The sequence below is a fragment of the Macaca nemestrina genome, chromosome 1 (assembly GCF_043159975.1).
Source record: "Macaca nemestrina isolate mMacNem1 chromosome 1, mMacNem.hap1, whole genome shotgun sequence".
Taxonomy (NCBI): Eukaryota; Metazoa; Chordata; class Mammalia; order Primates; family Cercopithecidae; genus Macaca; species Macaca nemestrina.
In genome coordinates, this window is record NC_092125.1 from 154,898,673 (window position 1) to 154,920,445 (window position 21,773).

Below are 21,773 nucleotides of genomic sequence, written 5' to 3' on the forward strand. Positions count from 1 at the left end.
TTTTAGTCTTACGGAATTCTTATGAATATTAAGTACCACATTTGGTAAGTATAAAATATTAAGCAAAAATGGCTTTAGGTTAAAGAATACAACATTAAGAAGGGATTCATACAGACCAAAATCACATATTTTAGAAATAAAATCAGAAGGCAAAATTAAGGTGAAAGCAGTGAATTTTAGAAGATACTGACAAATCATAATTTTTCCAAAATCACACACACTCTCAAGTTAGACCCAAGTTTTATAAGAAATTTATTTTTTCACAGATACAGAACATAAATCCAAGAAAAATTATTATTATTTTTCACAATTATGACTTTAAATCATGCTATCTCTAGTTATTCACAAGTACTACAATGTTCTATGCATTTCTTCATCCTAGACATTAATAAAACACATCCCTTCGGTCTTAGTTACTTCTCTTTGGTCTGTTTTCTCCTTTCGGAATTTTAATCTTCTGTGATATGAAGAAATTTATGTGAACCTTTCACATATCAATTTTCTTCCCTGTGCACACTTGATAATTACCTTTCTTTGATTCCCTGAGAAAAGAAACACAAAATATTCTTAGTGGATTATCTGAGGAAAAGCAACCAGAGGGAAGAGGAATATTGGGACACTGGAGATCTCAACGAACGCAATATTAGCAGCACATGTACCTTGAGGAAGAGAAGGGATGGTGAAACCAAGATGGCAGAGTTAGAGCAACGAAGTTAGTGACATGAGAGTTTCCCAGCAATTTGAGAAAGAGAGAATTGGAGAGGATATGATATTCTGAATTCATTTCCCAAGCACTAAAATAAGATTTGAGTATACTAAACTGAAACCTCTGTCAAATCTCTAAATGGAACAGTGCAGCATGTACTATGCACAGATTGTTAAAAGAAAGTTGATGTAATACTAAATTCTGTGGCCATTCCATAAAAGGACATACGTCTACCTAGCAAAGGCCACACTGCATGAAGAAGGACTAAGATGAAGGAGAGAAACAAAAAGGCAAATCAAAGAAAGACGGGAGCGTAAGGTCCTAAGGAAGGAGCAAATAATCAAAGGTCGCATCTGATGAGGAGCAATGCTGATCCATTCCAGTTCTAGGTCCTAAGTAAAGAAACATAGTCTGAGAAAACAGGCCAGGGATACAGCTTGGGATGTTCAGAGAGTGGAAATGACAGAAGTGGATTATTTTAAAGCTTTCATCTCAAGACAAGAGGGGAAAAAATGTAGTACAGATTCTCTTAGGATGCACTCCAGGAAAAGAGGGAAATGTGAGGAGGGAAAAATGCATCCAGACAGTGGGTTAAAGAGCAGGACTAATCACAGGGCAACAACCCACAAAAAGACTGAGAGCTGCCAGGTAGCTGACAGATCCAGGCAGAAAGTAGCCAACTACCTGACTCCTTTCAAGCTTCCACACCACCAAACACGTCTACCTGTTTCTCAAGAGGCAAATCCTCTAAGAAGTCATCTGCAGCCCATAGCATTCGTCTCAGAGCAGAAAGAATTAGAACATCCTTTACAGGGTCCAGCTCCCACTCAGAGGAATAATTGCTAACCACCGAGATGTCAGAAAGAGCAAATCCAAGTTTTCTTTGGACTTCCTCTAGCTGCAATACAGAAATTAAAAAGACATTGGAAAACAGTGAAAAATATTATTTTATGTCAGTATAAATTACGAAAGCAATATCAAAATGTAAGAACTTGGCAATAATTTCCCATTGGAAAAAAAATGGAGATCTGGTCTCACAAAGTACTCTTGAAGAACTTCACATATCAAGTTCTAATGTCACTGGTAATAGTAATTTGGAATACATGCAGTGGATTCTAAATGATTTAGAAGCAAAAATTTTAAGACACCTGTGCTCCAGTCCATACATTTCCTGTTTCTTTTAAAAGACATTCTCTGGATAAGTAGATTTTATTAGACCAGTTTAATGTTTGATTCTTGTTTAGACTATTTTACCTCTAGAACCAAACTGCCTAGGTTCAAAATATTTATCTGTCACTGCTCAGCACTGTCAATAAACATTGGCAAATATTTACTCTGTTTTCTTTGTTTCCTCACCTGTAAAATGCAGTAATGATAGTACCCATTTCATAGGCTTATTATAAGGACTAATTAAGAAAATATATCACATACTTAATGCTCAGCAGATATTCACTATCATTGCATTCCCCCAACTGTGTTCCCACTTCCAGATTCCTTTTGATTCCAATCTGTGCACAGTGCCACATTAATTTTTCTGAAGATCATAACTTTGATTGACTTTGATCATATCATTACTCTTTCAAAAAATTGCTGTGATTCCTCATAATGCTCCTAATTAAATAAAATTACTTCATGCAAATGTCGCCCATTTTATCTCCCCCTACAAAGATCCAGCCCTTCACTAACCTGAACTCCACGTTTCCCAAACATGTTGACTTTTCCTCCATTAATATATTGTCTTATGCTGAATTTGTTGGCCCTTTTTGTCTCTTCATTTTCTGAAATGTTTATTCTCCTTGAAAGCCACTTCCCAGTGCTGTCCCATTGATGAAATCTTCCCGAACCCCTTTAACACTATATTTTTCTTCTCTAAACTTTTAAAGCACTTTATTTTTCATTGTTTCATGATATTTATCATTGTCAATCATAGATAATTTCTTGTCAACTTTTTCTTAGCCCACACTCCCATCCCCTCACCCCCATCTATAAAATTGTAAAATGTTTAATGTGGGGGAATTTTTTCATGATCTGCGTAGCTGATAAGAGACTGGCTCAATCTTAAAGATAATCAATAAACATTTATTGAATTGAATCTAGTTGAATTAAATTGTAATAAATGAACTTACCCATGTCAGTGTAAAGAGAGACAGTTAGCCTTCTGTATCCATGGGTTCTGCATCTGTGAGTTCAACTAAGGCTCAAAAACAATTGAAAAAAAATGGCCGGGTGCAGGCACTCATGCCTGTAATCCCAGAACTTTGGGGGTCTGAGGCAGGCAGATCACCTCAGGTCAGGAGTTTGAGAGCAGCCTGGCCAACATGGTGAAACCTCATCCCTACAAAAATACAAAAAAATTAACCAGGTGTGGTGGCACATGCCTGTAATCCCAGTTGCTAGAGAGACGGAGGCAGGAGAATCACTTGAACCCAGGAGGTGGAGGTTGCAGTGAGCCAAAATCATGCCACTGCACTACAGTCTGGGCAACAGAAACTCCATCTCAAAAAAATAAAAAAATAAAATTTGAAAAAATATTTCATCTGTACTGAATACGTACAGGTTATTTTCTTGTCATTAATAATTAAAAATAGAGTAGAAAAACTATTTACATAGCATTTAATTTGGGTTAGGTATCATAAGTAATCTAGATATTATTTAAAGTATATCAAAGGATGTACATAGGTTATATGCAAGTACAAATACTATGCCATTAAGCATCCACAGATTTTGGTAGCAATGCAAGTTCCTGGAACCAATCTGCTGCAAATACCAAAGAACGACTGTATTCAACTTTTAAATCTTGGGAAATGGGCCCTATTTAAGTAATTTGTATAATTCTTCTTAAACCCAGTAGCTGCTTGTTTTTATTTTTATACACACTAGTATGTGATTGTAGTAACATACCCCAGAAAATGTGTTTACGAAGGGCATCATTCATTACCTTGGACCTCAGAGGCACACATCTGTCTATTTCTATAAGGTCACCTTTTGTAATCAGATCCATGCTATCCACATGAGTGAGCAAAGCCACGTGTACCACACCTATGCCAAACAGAATTGTTTGTATCATTTTAGAGAGCATCAGTATTTTCAAGTTACTTAACTATCAGTTATGCAATAGGCAACCTGTGGAACAATTTCAGATTCGGAAAGATCCCCTGCACCTCGGTCACCCTCATCTCCCCAGAAAACTCCCCTGGACTACTTATTAGTATCTGGAATTTCTCTGACATGGGGAGTCACCTTCACTGCCTTCCATGGTAGCAAATGAGGACTCAAATGAAACCACCTCTTGGAAGAGGTAACTAAAATTTATGCCGCAATATTGCTGATTGATTTCATATTCTGTGCAGAAGTTGTGTTTTAACAGAGACTAAAGACCAAAGGCCTCTAATAAACAAGATGGGGGAGAAGAGTCCTCTAGAAAGAGACAGAATGTGTCAAAGTACACAAGTAAACTTCCTTTATTTCACAATACTAGCAATCATCTCTCTGCACATCTCCTCTTTGCAAAGTTTTAAATTTCAGCAAGCAGGTAAGTTGATCACTCTCTGCTTCAAAACCAAGAACAGTGATAAACTGGCTCTTTCTCATTCCAAATGGACATGACCAAGAAAAGCCAGAATGGGTCACCCTAAATCCCTGATCCTTGTTACCTTCTCCAAACTCTTTACCTCTCTCTACCAAACATTTTACCTTCCAGTTTCTTTTCCTTACGACATGTTTCTTTTTCATTTTCTAATTCTTAAAGCTCAAGGCCCAATCTTTGTCAATAAATGCATGCCAGGACATAGGGGTAGCAGGTAGTTTGGATTGTACTACCTTTCATATATACATTAATTTGTTTTAATTCTTAACCAAAAAAAAAAACTCTCTAAGGTAGGTACTATTATTATACTAATTTTATTGATTAGAAAATTGAGGCACAGAGAGTTTAAGTTACTTGCACAAAGTCATATAGCTAATGAAAGCTCAATTTCATTGAAGCATGCTGGTAGACTAGGGAAGACTGAAATATGCAATGACTGAAGTTCTTTATCCTGTCCAAAATACATTCTAAAACACAGTCTAGTCAATTACCCTTAGTAGCAAAGTGGAATGAGACTCACCAGCGTTTATCAACTCCCTTCGAAGTCTTCTGATCTTTTCTATCATTTGAGAGGAGAAGTGTTCAATAGAGTTGACATCAAATACAAATGCCACACAATGAATTCTGTCCTTCAGCGATGGGGAATCAATGTAGTCATGATGACTTAATTTGATTGATTCCATGGGATTAAACTGTAAGGTAGACATAAAGCAACATATTAATTCAACAAATGTTTATGAGCACAAACTATGTACCAGGCACTGTGCAAGTGAACTGAATGGTAAACAAAACAGAAAAGTCTCCTATAGTGTGAGGCTAACAATCTTAATAGAGAATACAGGCATTATGCAAGTAAGCTAGCAGTCCTTTCACCTTTAATGTAAGGCATCTGTGAGGAAAGGACATGTAATCTGAGAGCTAAAATATCAGGAGTTCAAGAGGATAAGGATATGGCTGAAAGTGTTCTAGATAAGAAAGGCAATCTGCCCACAAATGGAAGTAAGAGAATTCAGAAAAAAAGCTGGTACCATCAAGCACAGCGCAAGGAGGAAAGGGGTTCAAGGTGAGATGACTTTACTCTTCAGCTAGCAGTTTCTCTGTTGGGAATCTGTCCCACTGATATACTGACAAAAATACATGATGATATATGCAAAAGTTATTAACTGCAGCAACATTTGTAGCAGAAAAATGCCATATCAATTAAACTTTGTCTGATACGTCAATAAAGCAGTTTTCTACCACTTCTCAAAGAATGGAGTAGCCGCAAATTTATATGTACTTTGTTATATATTTAAAAAGGCAAGAAAAATATAAATTTTGTATGGTTACTAATAGGAAGAGGGGAGAAATTTATTTGAAGGGGCAGAGAAGGAAGATAGATTCTTTGAATATACATTATTTTGTAGATTTGATCTTTGAACCATATAAATGCTAAACATAAACATAAAACCAAATTAACTTTGAAAATCAGTTCCTAAATTTAATTGAATTAGTGAACTGTTGCGGTTATAATACAGGGATAAACTATTTTGATTGACTTCAAAATACAATAATTTGTATACCCCTCCAAGGATACATGATACAACCTAAATACACTATAAAAATCTGCTAAGATGTTTTAATTATTTCCAGTTTTGATTGTGATTATATGAAATGATACTAAGTGTGACTATGATGAGATTGTTCATGGTACTGATAGAGCTTTTATACTGAGGTTCCTGTAGACGATATATAAGATAAAGGAAATGAGTTGTGACATGATATTCTGTTACCACCACTGTTTTTGAGAATGAGAATTCTCAGTTTGGGAGAAAGCAGATATACAAGTGATAGAAAAGAGAGTAAGTAAAAACTTTCTAGTACTGAATTTGAATAAGAAGTTTTTGTATAAGTTTATAAATTTTTTTTCATGAAAATGTATATTACTTAACTCTGCTTACTAAAAAAGGCAAGAAACAATGACCAGCCAAGTAGCTATGAACATTTCTAATGCCCCACACCAGGACTACTTGAAGAAACAGCTGTCTCAAAAGCTGTGGCAAGAATAAAAGAATATAAAAAAGACTTTTAGGTTCATGTCAAATGGACTCAGGATCCAAATTGTAGAGGCTCTCACTGGTACAAGATGGTACATTTTACATCAGTATGGAGAAAACCTACAATGGATTGAAACACACAACATATGTTCAATTCATACTGAGTTGTTCTTAATAACAATAAAATAATATCTTGACCCTATTGGCAAAGGTGAAGAAAATGTCATTATTTCAAAGTCTTGTAAAAAGGCAAAAAATTCAAGCATATATGCTGTTGTTCTTTTTAAACTGTGCCACTGGATAATCAAAGAATGGATGAGGGTAAGTTTCTCTTTTGTATGTGAAATGGTGAAAGAATAATAGAGAATGTCACTATTTTCACACCTTAACAAATAAACGGATCTAGGCATTAAACATTGATTAATACCAATATTAGAAAAGTGATAAATCCCCAAACTGTGCACAGTTTCATAGAATACAACACAATCTATGAAGTAGAATCTGAATTGGAGCACTCTTTAGATTCAACTCTCAATAATCAGGACATATGGAAAACAGAGGACCATGTAAAACCACCCTGAGGGATGAAAATAATGGAGTTCAGATTACATAGAAGTCTACAAAACAACTAGATTTCTTAAGAAACAAATGATAAGGAAAAAGCAAGGGATATAAAGTCAGAACATACAATCAAAGAGACTGAATAGACCTATTTGAATGTTATTCAAACAAACTTATAGATCTATATTTATAAAGCAATTATAAATTTGAACATTGAGTTGTATTTGATAATTTATGGAATGATTGTAAATTTTAGGTGGGGTAAGAGTATTATGACTATGTTTAAGGAGATATATATATGCTCCTATTTGTATAGTTATATGTATAGTCAGTATTGAATAAAATGTTATGATTTCTTGGGTTTGCTTCAAAATAATACAAGAGAAGAGAAAGTGGGTAGATACAGATGAAACAAGACTGGCTGTGAGTCAAAAATTTTTGAATCTGAGTACATGGGAATCCATTAAACTATTTTGTCTGTTTTAAAATTCTCTGTGATAAAAAGTTTGTATTTAAAAAAGAATATTTAAAAATAAACAGCACTTACAAGACAACTCTATACTAAAGAATGAAAGAATCTTGCATGAATAGAAAAACAAAACTTGCTGTGTTTTTTTAACAGGCACACAAGATATGTAAAGACGTCAATCAATTTTCAGTATAAAGTGTTAATATAATTTCAATCTAAACAACAAGAAATCAAACACAAATGAACAAACAAAGCACAAAAAACCTCATTTGAAAAGGTATATGTGTGAAAATTGCCAAGAAAAACAAATAGGAGTAATAAAAAAATGAATGTGACTTGTCTGGTAAGTTATCAAGCCATAATTGATTACTATGGTAATTAAACAATTAGATAATATAGTAATTAAAATGCTATCATGAAATAATAGATCACTACATCAATAGAAAAAACTAGAGAATACAAAAATTGACCCCAATATTTCATAATGAAAAGATACAAAAGGCATTCAGTGAAAGATGTTGGCATCATTGACTATCGTTTGGAACAAAGTAAACTTAATGATTATTCAAGATCTGAATGTTCATTAGAAGGCTAGAAGTTTAAAAAATATATACTGAGATGGTTCTTTGATCTCCCCTTCCTCTTGCCTGGAACACTGACAGTGCTCAGTGTTCTTTTCACATAAAAACGACAGTCACACGTCTCAGTCAGGTGGGGCTGCTATGACACGTTATACAGATTGGGTGGCTTAAACAACAAACATTTATTTCTCACAGTTCTGGAGGCTAAGAAGTTCAAGATCAAGGTGCCAGAAGATTCGGTTTCTGGTCAGGGTCCTCTTCCTGTTTACAGAGAGTCACCTTCAGGCTATATCTTCACATGACAGAAAGAGATCATCTCTCTCATGTATATAAGAGCACTAATCCCATTCATGAGGTCTCTATCTTTATGACCTAATTACCTCCCAAAGTCGCTACCTCCAAATACCATCACATTGAGGACTAGGGTTTCAACATATAAATTTGGGGGAGGCATATCTTAACAGCCCATGCTGAGGAGCTCAAAAAATCGGAAGGATCTCTGAAATTAATAACTTCAGATAGCTGCCACACTGGTCCCAAGCTGCCTGCCTTCAGACTTCCTCTTACATAAGAAAAATTATCTATGTAGGTAAGTTGATGCAGTTGGATTTCTGTTTCACATAGCTGAAAGCAATGGAAAGTGGGGTAGCTGTTATGATAGCCATGATGGAAGAGCCCTCGAGATGTTTTCATTCTTTTTGAAAAAAAAAAAAATCAAATAGGGACAAAGGACCTTGAGCAAGTATAGTTTAAGAAGATAAATGCTGATACATTTGTACAAAAATAAGCATTTTAAAAATCAATTATAATTTCTCATTAGTCAAATCTTACCTGGTATCTATCACGAATGTTACCATTTAAGATGTAGAATATGTCATCCCTGCACAGGCCGCCTTCTTTCTCACCCAGCCCCAGTGAGTCACACAGAATAAATGGCAGATATTGGCCATCTTTCCCATCTCTAATAAAGTATGTCCTATACTGTAGAGGAGATAAAAGCAATTTTAAAGGTTCATTTTTTATTATAAATTGAGATGAAGTCTATACATAATAAAGTTGATCTGCAAAAGGCTTTTGAAATATAATTGATTTGAACAGAGAAGCAAAGGCTAGGTGGCCTCAAATGTGCTTACCTTCTCAGATATCCCAGTTCTATTAGTGCCCACCAAAGCCTGATGCGTTACATGCCCTTGGAAAACAGACCTCACTGAGTTGAAAAAGCTGGACTTCCCAGCTCCAACTGGACCCAGCAGCAGAATTCGTATTTGTGGAACCAGGGATCCATATGGTTCATAAGTTCTCAAGGCAGACAATAAGCTCTTCCTGAGCCTGTTTAGACATGATCATTTTTAACAATTGACTGCGGTTAGGTCATAAAACCTTACTATAAATTTTCTGCGGATTCATTTTTTTCATAGATATAATTTTTTATTAGCAACTTGCCTTCTTACTTAAAAAACATGAGACGAACCTACGTGAAATCCTATTGCAAAAAGAACAAAAAGCAAAAATAATACACAACTAAATTAGTAGACCACATACATCTAAGAATAAATAATCGCTGTATTAAACATAAAGATCAATTATTTAAGACTAAACTTCAGAAGTCAAAATACATGTGACTTCCAAAGTTCATGAAAGTAGACCATTTCTAACATATTCTTGAAGTTCATGGTGGGTATTCCCCACCTGCCAACCACTTCTAGCAACTCTCTAGAGTAGTTGAAACATTAACTGCAAGAATTCTAAGTAAAACACAGACATACAAACAAATAACTATTTTTCTTCAAGTATATCACATTAAAAATTCCTTTCTTCTACTCAGTGTCCTTTTTGTTTTAACATTAATATTATCAAATATTTTATGATTATAAATACAGTTTGTTCTTGATGATCCACAAGTTATGTGTGATAATATGTGTTGCCAATTATATTGATGAGACCTATCATAGAATAAGTCAAAGAAAATGAAGAGAATAATAGAATCTTAAAAACATTGACTTACTCAGTTACCCCTTTTATCTTTCTTTCATCCAGTAAATCTGAGGAAATAATCAAAGAATAATGTAGATTAGAAGTTGTCGAATGATTGGCTGACTGAATGAATGTCAATGAATTCACTAGAGACAAATACAAAAATAGCTTTTCCATGAGAACGGTCCTGTATGGTGAAAAGGGAACAATTTTATAGAGAAAATTCTGATAAATCTCATTAACAACATTTGAAGAGGCTAGCACTAGAGGCAAGGTAGACCCTCTGTACTATCAGCAGATCTCTTCTCATTCAGTTACTCAACAGTGGTATGTGACTCACTCCCACATGGGAATTGAGGGTGTGGGTGTTTTCTAAAGAAAAGAAGCAAGGCCTAGAGATGTGGGAATGTCTAATGTGGAAATGTGGAAATGTCTAATAAGACATTTTCCCCTCCATAATCCAATAGGTGTGAGAGGGATAATGTGCAGAGACACACAAACAGAAAACACGGCACTAGATTTTCTCTACAACCTGCTATTAACAATTGGAACTCCGGGAACTTCCAGCTCACTAAATTTTATTCCTGCCCCCAGAAGAGAAGATGAGACTCATGCTTACCCAATCAGAGTGCAGTAAATTGTTCAAGTGTAAGCAGAGGATTTCATTCAGATCAATAAGGCACAAGCTGAGAATTATTTTTTTCTTAGAAAGAGACATTTTTATGTTGAATTTAAAACAGAAAGGATAAGGATAAGCGATGCTACCAATTCTCTCAGTTACAAAAGAAGAATATCATGTGGAACATTTATAAACATGGCCATATGTATGGCAACAAAGTGAACAATATTACCAATAGTAGAAATTGTGAAAACTTCCCTCAATGTCTATAATATAATAAGACTAGCAAAGCGCAATTACAAACAAATGGAAAAGCAACCTCCTGGGAGTTTAAAAAGCACTGTCTTAAATAACTTTAATATCCAAAAAGAAATAAAAACCACAATTACAAATATATAGAAAATAGCAATATGAACATTTATGTCAATTTTATGATAATATCCTATTTCGTTAATGACAAGAAAGAAGGAAAACACTGAAAATTGAAAATAGAATAAAAAAGAATAAAGAAACGGACCTTAGGAATATAAAAAGAAACACAAAATACAAAACCAAATTTTACAACTTGAAGAAAGGATAAATTAATATAGTAATTATTTTAAAATGTAAAATAAATAAATTATCTTGTTTTATCAAAGAAAGACAAATTTGTTAAATGTCATACCACCACTCATATACCAAAATGGTTACATAATCTAAAAAAAAAAAAAACAAAACGCTGAAAAGAATTTGGGGTGACAGAGACCCTTGTACACTACTTATAGTTATAGAAATTGATATAAAACTATGTTGGGAAATGTCGTCAGTGTGAAGATGAACATATACATACCCTGTGATCCAGCAATTTCATTGATATTTTCTTCAAAAAACAATTATATGTGTGAACCAAAAGATATATACAATAATATTTATAGCAGTATTATTTGTAATAGTTCCAAACTGGAAAACACAAATGTCCACCAGTGATGATTGGATAAAATACTGTGAAGGATGCACCACAATGGAATACTGCATGAATGAAAAGGAACAAACTATTGCTACATACAAGAATAAGGATGAATCACTATGAAGTATGAAGGTAGGAGTTAAAGTAGCTAGACAGACACATTCGCTCACTTTACCAGGGAACACTCTCAGGGAAAAAAGGAAGACAACTGACCAAGTCTAATTTTCTAATAAGTATGCTAGTAATTTTATGTCCTGGTGAATAGACTAATGATATTTCCCACACGGAATAGTACACATCTCTTGAACATCCTTAACAGGATATCAGTGACTAAGAATTACTTAGTAAATAAATCTAGATTCTGGCCGGGCACGGTGGCTCACGCCTGTAATCCCAGCACTTAGGGAGGCCAAGGCATGCGGTTACTAGGTCAGGAGTTCGAGACCAATCTGGTGAGCACAGTGAAACCCTGGCTCTACTAAAAATACAAAAAATTAGCTGGGGATGGTGGTGCATGCCTGTAATCCCAGCGACTCAGGAGGCCGAGGCAGGAGAACTGCTTGATCCTGAGAGGAGGAGGTTGCAGTGAGCTAAGATCTTGCCACTGCACTCTGCACTCCAGCCTGGGTGACAGAGACTCTGTCTCAAACAAACAAACAAAAAAAATTACAGATTCCATGGGTTAAGGGGGCATTCTTGCCTCCCTGGAAGCTGTTATATAATTTTTCAATATGTAAAGTCGCCCATAAACTTCACTTAAAACCCCTGCCTATTTTTCTGGCCCTTAAAGCATATGTCCAATATGGAAAGGAAAGATTTAGGGAGCCACACAGAATATCTAAGTACTCTTTCTGCCTTTTCTTAGATTTCTGATTGCCCCATCTTTGAAATTACTAATACAGCAATATTAGATATTATGCTCAGTGAAATAAGCCAGACACAAAAGGACAAATACTACATAATCCCACTTACATGAGGAATCTAAAATAGTCAAATTCATAAAAGCAGAATTAGAATGGTGGTTTGCTAGGGACTGTGGGAAGGAAGAAAGGAGAATATATTTGTCAAAGGGCATAAAGTTTTACTTATGCAAGATAATTAAGTCCCAGAGATCTACTGTACAGCATAGTACCTACAGCAACAATACTATATGGCAGGGGTCGCCAATTCCCGGGGCCACGGAGCCTAGGCTGTCTGTGGCCAGTTCAGATCCAGGCCACAGAGCAGGACTTGAGCGGCAGGAGTGTGAAGCTTCATCTGTATTTACAGCTTCTCCCCATTGCTCATATTACAGCCTGAGCTCTGCTTCCTGTCAGATCAGCAGCGGAATTAGATTCTTATAGGAGCGCAAACCCTATTAGGAACTGTGCATGAGGGATCTAGGCTGCATGCTCCTTATGAGAATCTAATGCTTGATGATTCACTGTCTCCCATCATCCCCCAGATGGAACTGTTTAGTTGTAGGAAAACAAGCTCAGGGTTCCGGCTGATTCTACATTACAATGAGTTGTATAATTATTTCATTATATATTACAACATAATAGCAATAGAAGTAAAGTGCACAATAAATGTAATGCGCTTGAAACCAACCCCCCCACCACCAGTCTGTGGAAAAATTATCTTCCACGAAACTGGTCCCCGGTGCCAAAGAGGTTGGAGACCACTGCTGGTATACGGTAAGTCATCACTTAACATCATCATGGATTCTTGGAAACTGTAATTTTACGCAAAACAACATATAGCATGTCCTTGACTAATGTCTTTCTTCCATAATGATGAGGGAAATAAATTGGTTTCCTTCTAAGTTGTTTCACTTAAGTCACAGTTTCCAAGAACCTATAGTTCACGTTAACTGAGGATTTACTGTACTTAAAAATGTGCTAAGAGGATAAATCTTATGTTAAGTGTTCTTATCATAAATATACATTTTATTGACCCTGGTTGTCTCTTAGCAAACAATTTGTGTCCGGGTTTCAATCTGAACCATCCAAATTATGGTTGAGTGAAAAGGTCATTTTTCCTTAAAGAGATGAATTGGTTTAAACCAACCAAACATGCAAGGGAGAACTCTATACAGGATAATCTGATTAAACCTACCTTCACATCGAAAAACTTCACAATCCTGAATAGAAATAGTACAATTTTGAACAAGTCCAAGATCTTCTGTTGTCTTTGAGCCCATAATCACTTTTCTATTTCTTAACTCTATCTGGAAATTAGTTGTGGAGTTATATTTTACATTGTCATGACAAAACAGTCTTTCTGGTGTACATAGTCCTAGTTCCCGTTCTGAAATTTTAGTCTCTTGAAGTTCCAAAAGGATGATGGAGGCAGCCTTTCTTTCCTGGTAACTCTTTTCTGCATATGCTCCAATAATACGATGTTCACCATAAATCACTGTTAGAGTAGGCCCTTGATTATAACATCTGTCAAGTAAATCTCCACTACAGAATCCATGGACACTGCCCTTATAGAGAAGGCTAAGCCGCTTTCCTCCAAAATGATTTTGCAGGGTCTTTTCATGCAACCATGCCAAACGAGTTGTCACTGCCATACTTCTTGATCTAGTGGCAAATCAGATATATTTTCCATTAAATATTAAGAAACAGATAATATATACTGTTATAAACCTTGCATTTATGCCTCTAACATATTCTACATAACATAAAAAATGACAAAACAAGGATGAACAGAAAAATCATTAGCTAATTTTTTCCTATAAATCATTGCTTTTTAAATTAAAACAGAAACAGAGACTGGCAAGTGACACTGTCACCTAAGAGAGAGAGAAAGAGACAGACTAATGTCAGCTAGGAAAAAGGAAAAGCAGAAAGACATTTACCTGTTGTAGTGTCGGTAGTATCAGCTAGAGCTGAGGGTAGCTGCTCTGTCTGGATAGCTGGGCAGGCACAAAATGGGCAAAGGAAATTATTCTGTAGCCTTGAAGTTTCAAAGACTCAGAGAAAGGAAACTGAAACTCAGTATGCCCAGCCCACTTGACAGCATGCCAACTTCTCTCAACAAAGGAGCATAAGCTGATCCAGCTTTTAGACAGTAAATTTATATAAAAAATAGTATTGAAAGAATCAAGGAATTGAAGTCAGAGGGAAGAAAACATAACAGCTCACTGACTTTTAAAAAAATCTTTTTATTTAAGGAAAATGCAACCAATTTCTGTATATGGACATACAAAAAGTATTGTGTATTCTACCTCTAGAATATGTATCTCAAATTAATTTACATCTCTTAATTCCTGCTATCCATGAATTCTGCACTAGTATACTTCCTTATATAGAATGTTATTTTAGCCTCCAAATTTGTTCCTCTGTTTTTCTACTTGCCCCCTCTCTTCTCACCACAGGAAAATGAGGAGACTTCATTTATAAGACATAAAACAACCCATGTCAATTTCACAGTAAAGCCCCTTCTCTAACTTCACATTGCTAAGGATCATAAATTTGTGTCCTATAGGCAGAATTCAATCTGCAAATTTGTTTTGTAGGGCCAATGCAATACCTTTATATTTTTTAATTTTTGAATGTGAATGCTTTTATATCATTGGGCATCCACTCTCCAGTCCTCCTTTGTCCCCTCTTGCTTTATACCTGACTGGTTCTAACAAATTTAAATTGCCTGCCTGCCCTAAAAAGGTTTTTTTAATTTGCTGGCCCTATTAAAAACAATAGCACCATCAAATGAAAATATTTTAAGCAGCTTATGGGGTACTATTTACTTTGCTTTAAAAATTATAATATTATAGACTTATTATTCGTAAGGTAATTTACATGTATCCCATGTGTTTATCTTAATAACTTTTTGATGAAGACACCAATATTATTGCCGCTTTTCAAATAAATAAACAGAGTTTTGGAGTGTAAGTGAGAAAAAGAGGAGGAATAGGAGTGATGAGGGAAGAAATCTCCTGCTTTAGACAGCATAATCAGGAAAGGTCTATTTAATGAGATGTCATTGGAGAAGTGTCCTGAATGGAGTGAGAGGGAGTACCATGAAAATATCTAGGAAAAGGGCTTTATAAGCAGAGAGAATGGCAAGGATAATCACCCCTGTGGCAGCTTGTTGCAGTAAGAAGCTCAGTATGGTTGGAGCAGAGTTAAGTTTGGAGAATGGCAGTGAACAGGAGAATGGAGGGACCAGATAGAGATAATTGAATTATGGGGGCAATTCTGATCATAGTGAGTTAGTTCTTACAATACCTGATGGTTTTATAAAGGGCTTCCCCTTTCTCTGGGCACTCATTTCTCTCTTCTGCTGCCATGTGAAGAAGGACATGTTTGCTTCAGTTTCCTACATAATTATAAGCTTCCTGAGGCCTCCTCAGCTCTTTCCTTTATAAATTACCCAGTCTCAGGCCGTTCTTTATAGCAGTGTGAGAACACACTAATACAGTAAATTGGTACAGAGGGAGTGGGGCACTGCTATAAGGATACCCAAATGTGGAAGTGACTTTGGAACTGAGTAACTGGCAGAGGCTGGAACAGTTTAGAGGACTCAGAATAAGAGAGAAAAATGTGAGAAAGTTTGGAATTTCCTGGAGACTTGGAGGGCTCAGAAGACAGGAAGATGTGGGAAAGTTTGGAACTTCTTAGAGACTTGTTGAGTGGCTTTGAACAAAATGCTGATGGTGATATGGACAATAAAGTTTAGGCTGAGGTGGTCTCAGATGGAGATGAGAAACTTGTTGGGAATTGGAACAAAAGTGACTCTTGCTGTGTTTTAGCAAAGAGACTTGGCAGCATTTTGCCCCTGCCCTAGAGATCTATGCAACTTTAAGACTGAGAGAGATGATTTTATGTATCTGGCAGAAGAAATTTCTAAGTGGCAAAGCATTCAAGAGAAACCAGAGCATGAAAGTTCAAAAATATGTAGGCTGACCATGGAATAGAAAAGAAAACCCCATTTTCTGAGGAGAAATTCAAACTAGTGGCAGAAGTTTGCATATGTAACAAGAAATGGAATGTTAATTACCAAGACAATGGGAAAAATGTCTCAAGGGCATGTCAGAGATCTCATGGCAGTCCCTTCTATCACAGGCCTAGAGGCTGGTTTCCTGGGCTGGGTCCAGGGACCTGCTGCTCTGTGTAGCCTCTGGACTATGTCCTGGCCGCTCCAGCCATGGCTAAAAGGAGCCAATGTACAGCCAGGACGTTGCTTGGGAGGGCGAAAATCCCCAGCCTTGGCATCTTCCATATGGTCTTGGTCCTGTGGGTACACAGAGAACAAGAACTGAGGTTTGGGAACTTCTGCCTAGATTTCAGAAGAGGTATGGAAACACCTGGATGTCCAGGTAGAAGTCTGCTGCAAGGGCAGAGTCCTCATAGAGAACCTCTGTTAGGGCAATGTGGAAGGGAAATGTGGGATCAAAGCCCCCACACAGAGTCCCCACTAGGGCACTGCCTAGCGGAGCTGTGAGAAGAGGGTCACTGTCCTTCAGATCCCAAAGTGGTAGATACACTGACAGCTTGCACTGTGTGCCTGGAAAAGCTGTAGAAACTCAATGCTAGCTGTGAAAGCAGCTCAGGTGAGGGTGCTGTATCCTGCAAAGCCACAGGGACAGAGCTTCGCAAGGCCCTGGGAGCCCACCTATTGCATCAGCGTCACCTGGATATAATACATAGATTCAAAGGAGATCATTTCAGAGCTTTAAGCTCTCACTGTCCAGCTGGATTTCAGACTTGCATGGGGCCTGTAGTTCCTTCGTGTTGGCCAATTTCTCCCATTTGGAATGAATGCATTTACCCAATGTCTGTACCCTCACTGTATCTAGGAAGTAACTAACTTGCTTTTGGTTTTACAGGCTTATAGGCAGAAGGGACTTGCCTTGTCACCAATGAGACTTTGGGCTGTGGACTTTTGGGTTAATGCTGAAAATAGTTAATATTTGGGGGGACTGTTGGGAAGGTGTGATTGTGTTTTGAAATGTGAGTACATGAGATTAGGGAAATAGTCAGTGGTGGAATGATATGGTTTGACTGTGTCCCCACCTAAATCTCATCTTGAATTTTAGTTCCCATAATCCCCATTTGTTGTAGGAGCGACTAGGTGGAAATAATTGAATCATGGGGACAGTTTCCCCCATCCTGTTCTTATCATAGTGAGTTAATTCTCATGAGATCTGATGGTTTTTTAAGGGGCTTCCCTCTTTGCTAGGCACTCATTTTTCTCTCCTGACACCACATGAAGAAGAAGATGTTTGCTTCCCTTTCCACCATGATTGTGAGTTTCCTGAGGCCTCCCAGCTCTGTGGAACTTTTAGTCAAATTAAAACTCTTTCCTTTATAAATTACCCAGTCTTGGGCAGTTCTTCATAGCAGCATGAGCATGGACTAATACAGTGTCCATTTGAAATGTCTACAGTTATATCATGCACATGAATCACTTTTTTTTCCTCTCTCTCTCTGACCTTCTTGGCCATGGGAATTTGATAATCCCTTCTCTATAAATCTAACACTGATCATCTCTCTGGTAGAAGGGGGTCTCATACACTCAAAGCACCATAAATTAATTTATCTTTGTATGCTTATTTAAATTGCAGCAATCCATTCACATGTTAATTCCTTCTTTACCACTTCATCAAAACAGAAGACAAATGAGCTCAGTGACTTGAACATATGTTTCTTTGCATTTATTTAAAAAATCTGTCAGGTATTATCATGGAATGTGCAAAAGAAATCAATTTTTAAAAACGAAAAAATATATTTACACATAATTGTTTAGCACAGCTTGTTACTTGACCTCCCCACCTCTACCCCATACCCTCAATTTTTGCAATTTTGCTTACACTGCACTTCCTGTCTTGGAGCCTGAAACCGTTTGAGTCTATTTGCTTGAATTGTGTTGAAGAAGGAAGTGGGATTGCAGGAGGGTGCAACTGAATATTGACTGTATTTCCACATCTATGATCTCACTGGTCCAAGTGGCCTGCATTTTCTCCAACATCAGAGAAAGATTTTATGAGGGTTTACAACTGGTATGCAGGTTTTTATCTTCCTTACATTGATGGTAAAAATTAGATGTATTTAGTCTACTGTCCTCCACAAATTGGTCCATAAACTCATTAGATTAAGAATGGGATTTGAGGGCTTCCAAATTTCCATGGCTTTTGGTTGCAGGACCCCCTGAAGACTTTGATCAGCCTTGTCATAAGGTAGCCTAAGGCTACCTTAGCGTTAGATTGAGTTATGTTGCTAAAAGATAACTATTCATCAGCTGATCATTAAGCATACGGGGCTTATTCAGCTCCCCCTATCAATTTGTGTCAAAATAAATTAATTGTGGACCTGTCTTGTTTTATGAGAAAGCAATGTGATAGTCTTTAAATTTATCTTTCTAAACTAAATACAGGTTTACACATTACCCAGCACAGTAACTCCTCTTGATATTCTTGACCTAAAAGGAAGAAGTGTAGGAAAAACTGATATAAGTAGAGAGGTTATTTGGGCCAAGCATGAGAGTTACAACCCAACTGCATGGAGTCAAGTTGCCCTGAACAATATGCATTCTTATTAGCAACAGTTACAAGTAGGTTTTCAAAGAAAAAGAAGAGGCAGTTCCTAAGTTATTTACCATGAATTTATATTAAAACAGCATAAGCTATCAATTGGCTATAAATTGCTCTCTGAATCAAATTCCAAGAACATGAAGATAATAGGCAAGGCAGCTAGTCAGGAACAAAATGGCATTAAACAATTGCCCCCAGCTATGGTTGTGGAGGGGCACTGTGGCACACAGGAAGCAAGACTAAAGGACCATACTTATGTCTCTCTGGGCCTGCATATCTCACAGAACTCAAACTGCTCTATTTTTCTTTTCTCAATATTTTATTGAGGTAGATAGTGGGTGAATTTGCACAAAGCTACAAATTCCTATTGGAAAGAGTCACTTTCTAATGCAACAACCTAACCTACCCATGCACACCACAAAGGCTCTAGCACTGACATTTCAACTGTCTCCACAACATCACTCTCATTTTAGGATGATATTCTACCTCCCAACACACTTATAGTTCATCTGCTATACTCCTTAGCACTGTCTTTGACTGAGCTGTACAGCTTGCTTAACTGTAAAGTATGTAAAGTTTCAAAAATCCTGGATGACCTCTAAAATGTAGCAAAACGATAATTCCCACTACCACTCAGGTTGGTAGAGAAAGATCAGGGAAATCCACAAAATGGAAAATATCCTCCCAGACAAAAGATGTCTCCCCCTTTTTGAGGCCTCCTCACCAATATTTCCTAACCTAAGTTTCAAATATGTATTTAACTCCATTTGATGTTTAAGTGTTTCCAAAGCAATATAGAGCCAGAGGATAAGAAGCTGTGGTATCATTGTTATGCACGTCTGTGTGAAGAGACCACCAAACAGGCTTTGTGTGAGCAATAAATCTTTTTAATCACCTGGGTACAGGCAGGCTGAGTCCGAAAAGAGAGTTAGCGAAGGGAGATAGGGGTGGGGCCGTTTTATAGGATTTGGGTAGGTAAAGGAAAATTACAGTCAAAGGGGGTTGTTCTCTGGCAGGCAGGGGTGGGAGGGGTCACAAGGTGCTCAGTGGGGGAGCTGTTGAGCCAGGATGAGCCAGGAAAAGGAATTTCAAAAGGTGATGTCATCAGTTAAGGCAGGAACAGGCCATTTTCACTTCTTTTGTGGTGGAATGTCATCAGTTAAGTCAGGAACCAGCCATCTGGATGTGTACATGCAGGTCACAGGGGATATGATGGCTTAGCTTTGGCTCAGAGGTCTGACAGTCATTTTGCTAATACTGTCCATTTTAGCACAAAAAGGAGAACTTAGTGTCAACATTTATGCTTCTAAAGGATGTTGGGTCGAATTAAATGTTCCTCATTGTTTCTCTTTCTTGATTTCTCCTTTACTCCTTCTCTTCCTTGCAGGGTCTCCATCTCCTTCATAAGGGCACACTCTGTTACCCCTTTAAACAAAATAAAAAGTCTTACATTCTGCCCAGATTTTTTTCAGGCTCCACCAAAGGAATGGGTGAATTATGATCCAAAAGTTGGTGAGGATGATGGTTAGCCTTCAATCACCTTCAGTCTCCCAACCAACAATGGCCAAGGCTTGGTTTTTCCCTGGATTACATGGAGAAAATCATGCCCTACTTTTTGGACCTGTTGCTTCCACATTTGTATGGTAACTGTGAAACCATCCTAATGAACAGCAAACATTAACCACTAAATAAAAGGTAGACTTTGAATAAAAGCACAGCTAAGTACTAACCAGCTTGCCCTTTAAGCCAATTCCTTACTGCTACTTATAGCATGACTGTTAGCTCCTTTCCTTATAGTTTCTTTCTGCCTAAAAGTCACATAGACGTGGTCACAAGGCACTAACTTCCCTTAGTTATTTCTATAAGATAATATATGTAACATTAAGAAACATCAAGTTTCTTTCTAAAACTTTTTCCAGATCCTGGAATCCCATGGGTCTGCTGACACCAGTCAGTCTGATGACCCTCTCCATGGAACTACCTCAGCAAAAAAAAAAAAAAAAAAAAAAAAAAAGAATCCAGTTTTCATCTCTGTATGTTTCATTTCATTCCCTATTCCCCAACCAATCAGCAGCTCCAGACCTTCACCCCCTTACCTGCCTTTCTCTTAAAAACCCTAAACTGAGACCCAGCAGGGAGGTAGATTTGAGGTTTCCTCAACCTTCCTCAATTTGCTGCCATTCAATTATTAAACTCTTTCTCTACTGCAACACCTGCTGTTTTGGTGTATTGGTGTGTTACTCTGCAACAGGCACAACACTGATGAGCCTAAAATGACTTTTTCTGGTTGCCTCTCTAATTTTGTTCCCAGTATCTACTTGCAGGCCTACTCCTCAATTTCCATGGTTCTCCTATTCCTAGGTCTTTTTTAAAGAGTTAATTTCTTCCACTGAATTGTGTCTCCTGAACATTCATTCACTTGAGCACAACTTCACTTGCAGCTTGGCTTTAGAAAATATTCCATAACTGAACATAAGAAACTCTTGCTTTCTTAATATCTATGACTACCCAAAAGATGAGTATAATTCTTATTAAAACTAAATTAGACTGTCAGAATGTGGATAACTATTGAACCAAAGCATATTATTTTGAAGAAGACTAAGAATTTGGAGAAGAGGATTAAGAAGTCTTTAAGGAAGAAAAAAACACGAAAGCTATCTTTTGGGAATTTTGTTTTTCTTTCTTAATAGCACTAGCTTTCACAGCTACTAAGAGGACTTCAGAATTATTTGGAGCATGAGTATAAGAACCTTCTTACTGATTTGCACCAGTAACC

At 37.0% G+C, this 21,773-nt stretch overlaps 1 protein-coding gene and 1 long non-coding RNA gene across 2 annotated transcripts in view; one reads left to right on the forward strand and one right to left on the reverse strand.

Annotated features, from left to right (window-relative positions):
* Positions 1–225: 225 nt before the first annotated feature.
* LOC105482696 (interferon induced protein 44) lies at positions 226–14,449 on the reverse strand. Its single transcript, XM_071090682.1, has 9 exons — positions 14,321–14,449; positions 13,576–14,042; positions 9,945–9,981; positions 9,084–9,268; positions 8,771–8,922; positions 4,813–4,984; positions 3,645–3,745; positions 1,431–1,604; positions 226–542 (listed from the first exon to the last, which is right to left on the reverse strand). The coding sequence occupies exons 2-9, from the start codon at positions 14,030–14,032 to the stop codon at positions 525–527; spliced, it is 1,296 nt and encodes a 431-aa protein (XP_070946783.1). The 5' UTR covers positions 14,033–14,042; positions 14,321–14,449; the 3' UTR covers positions 226–524.
* Positions 8,397–21,773, forward strand: part of LOC139361835 (uncharacterized) — a 70,135-nt gene continuing 56,758 nt past the window's right edge. Inside the window, exon 1 of the long non-coding RNA XR_011619554.1 lies at positions 8,397–8,528. This is a non-coding gene — a long non-coding RNA (uncharacterized lncRNA). The remainder of the gene's footprint in view (positions 8,529–21,773) is intronic.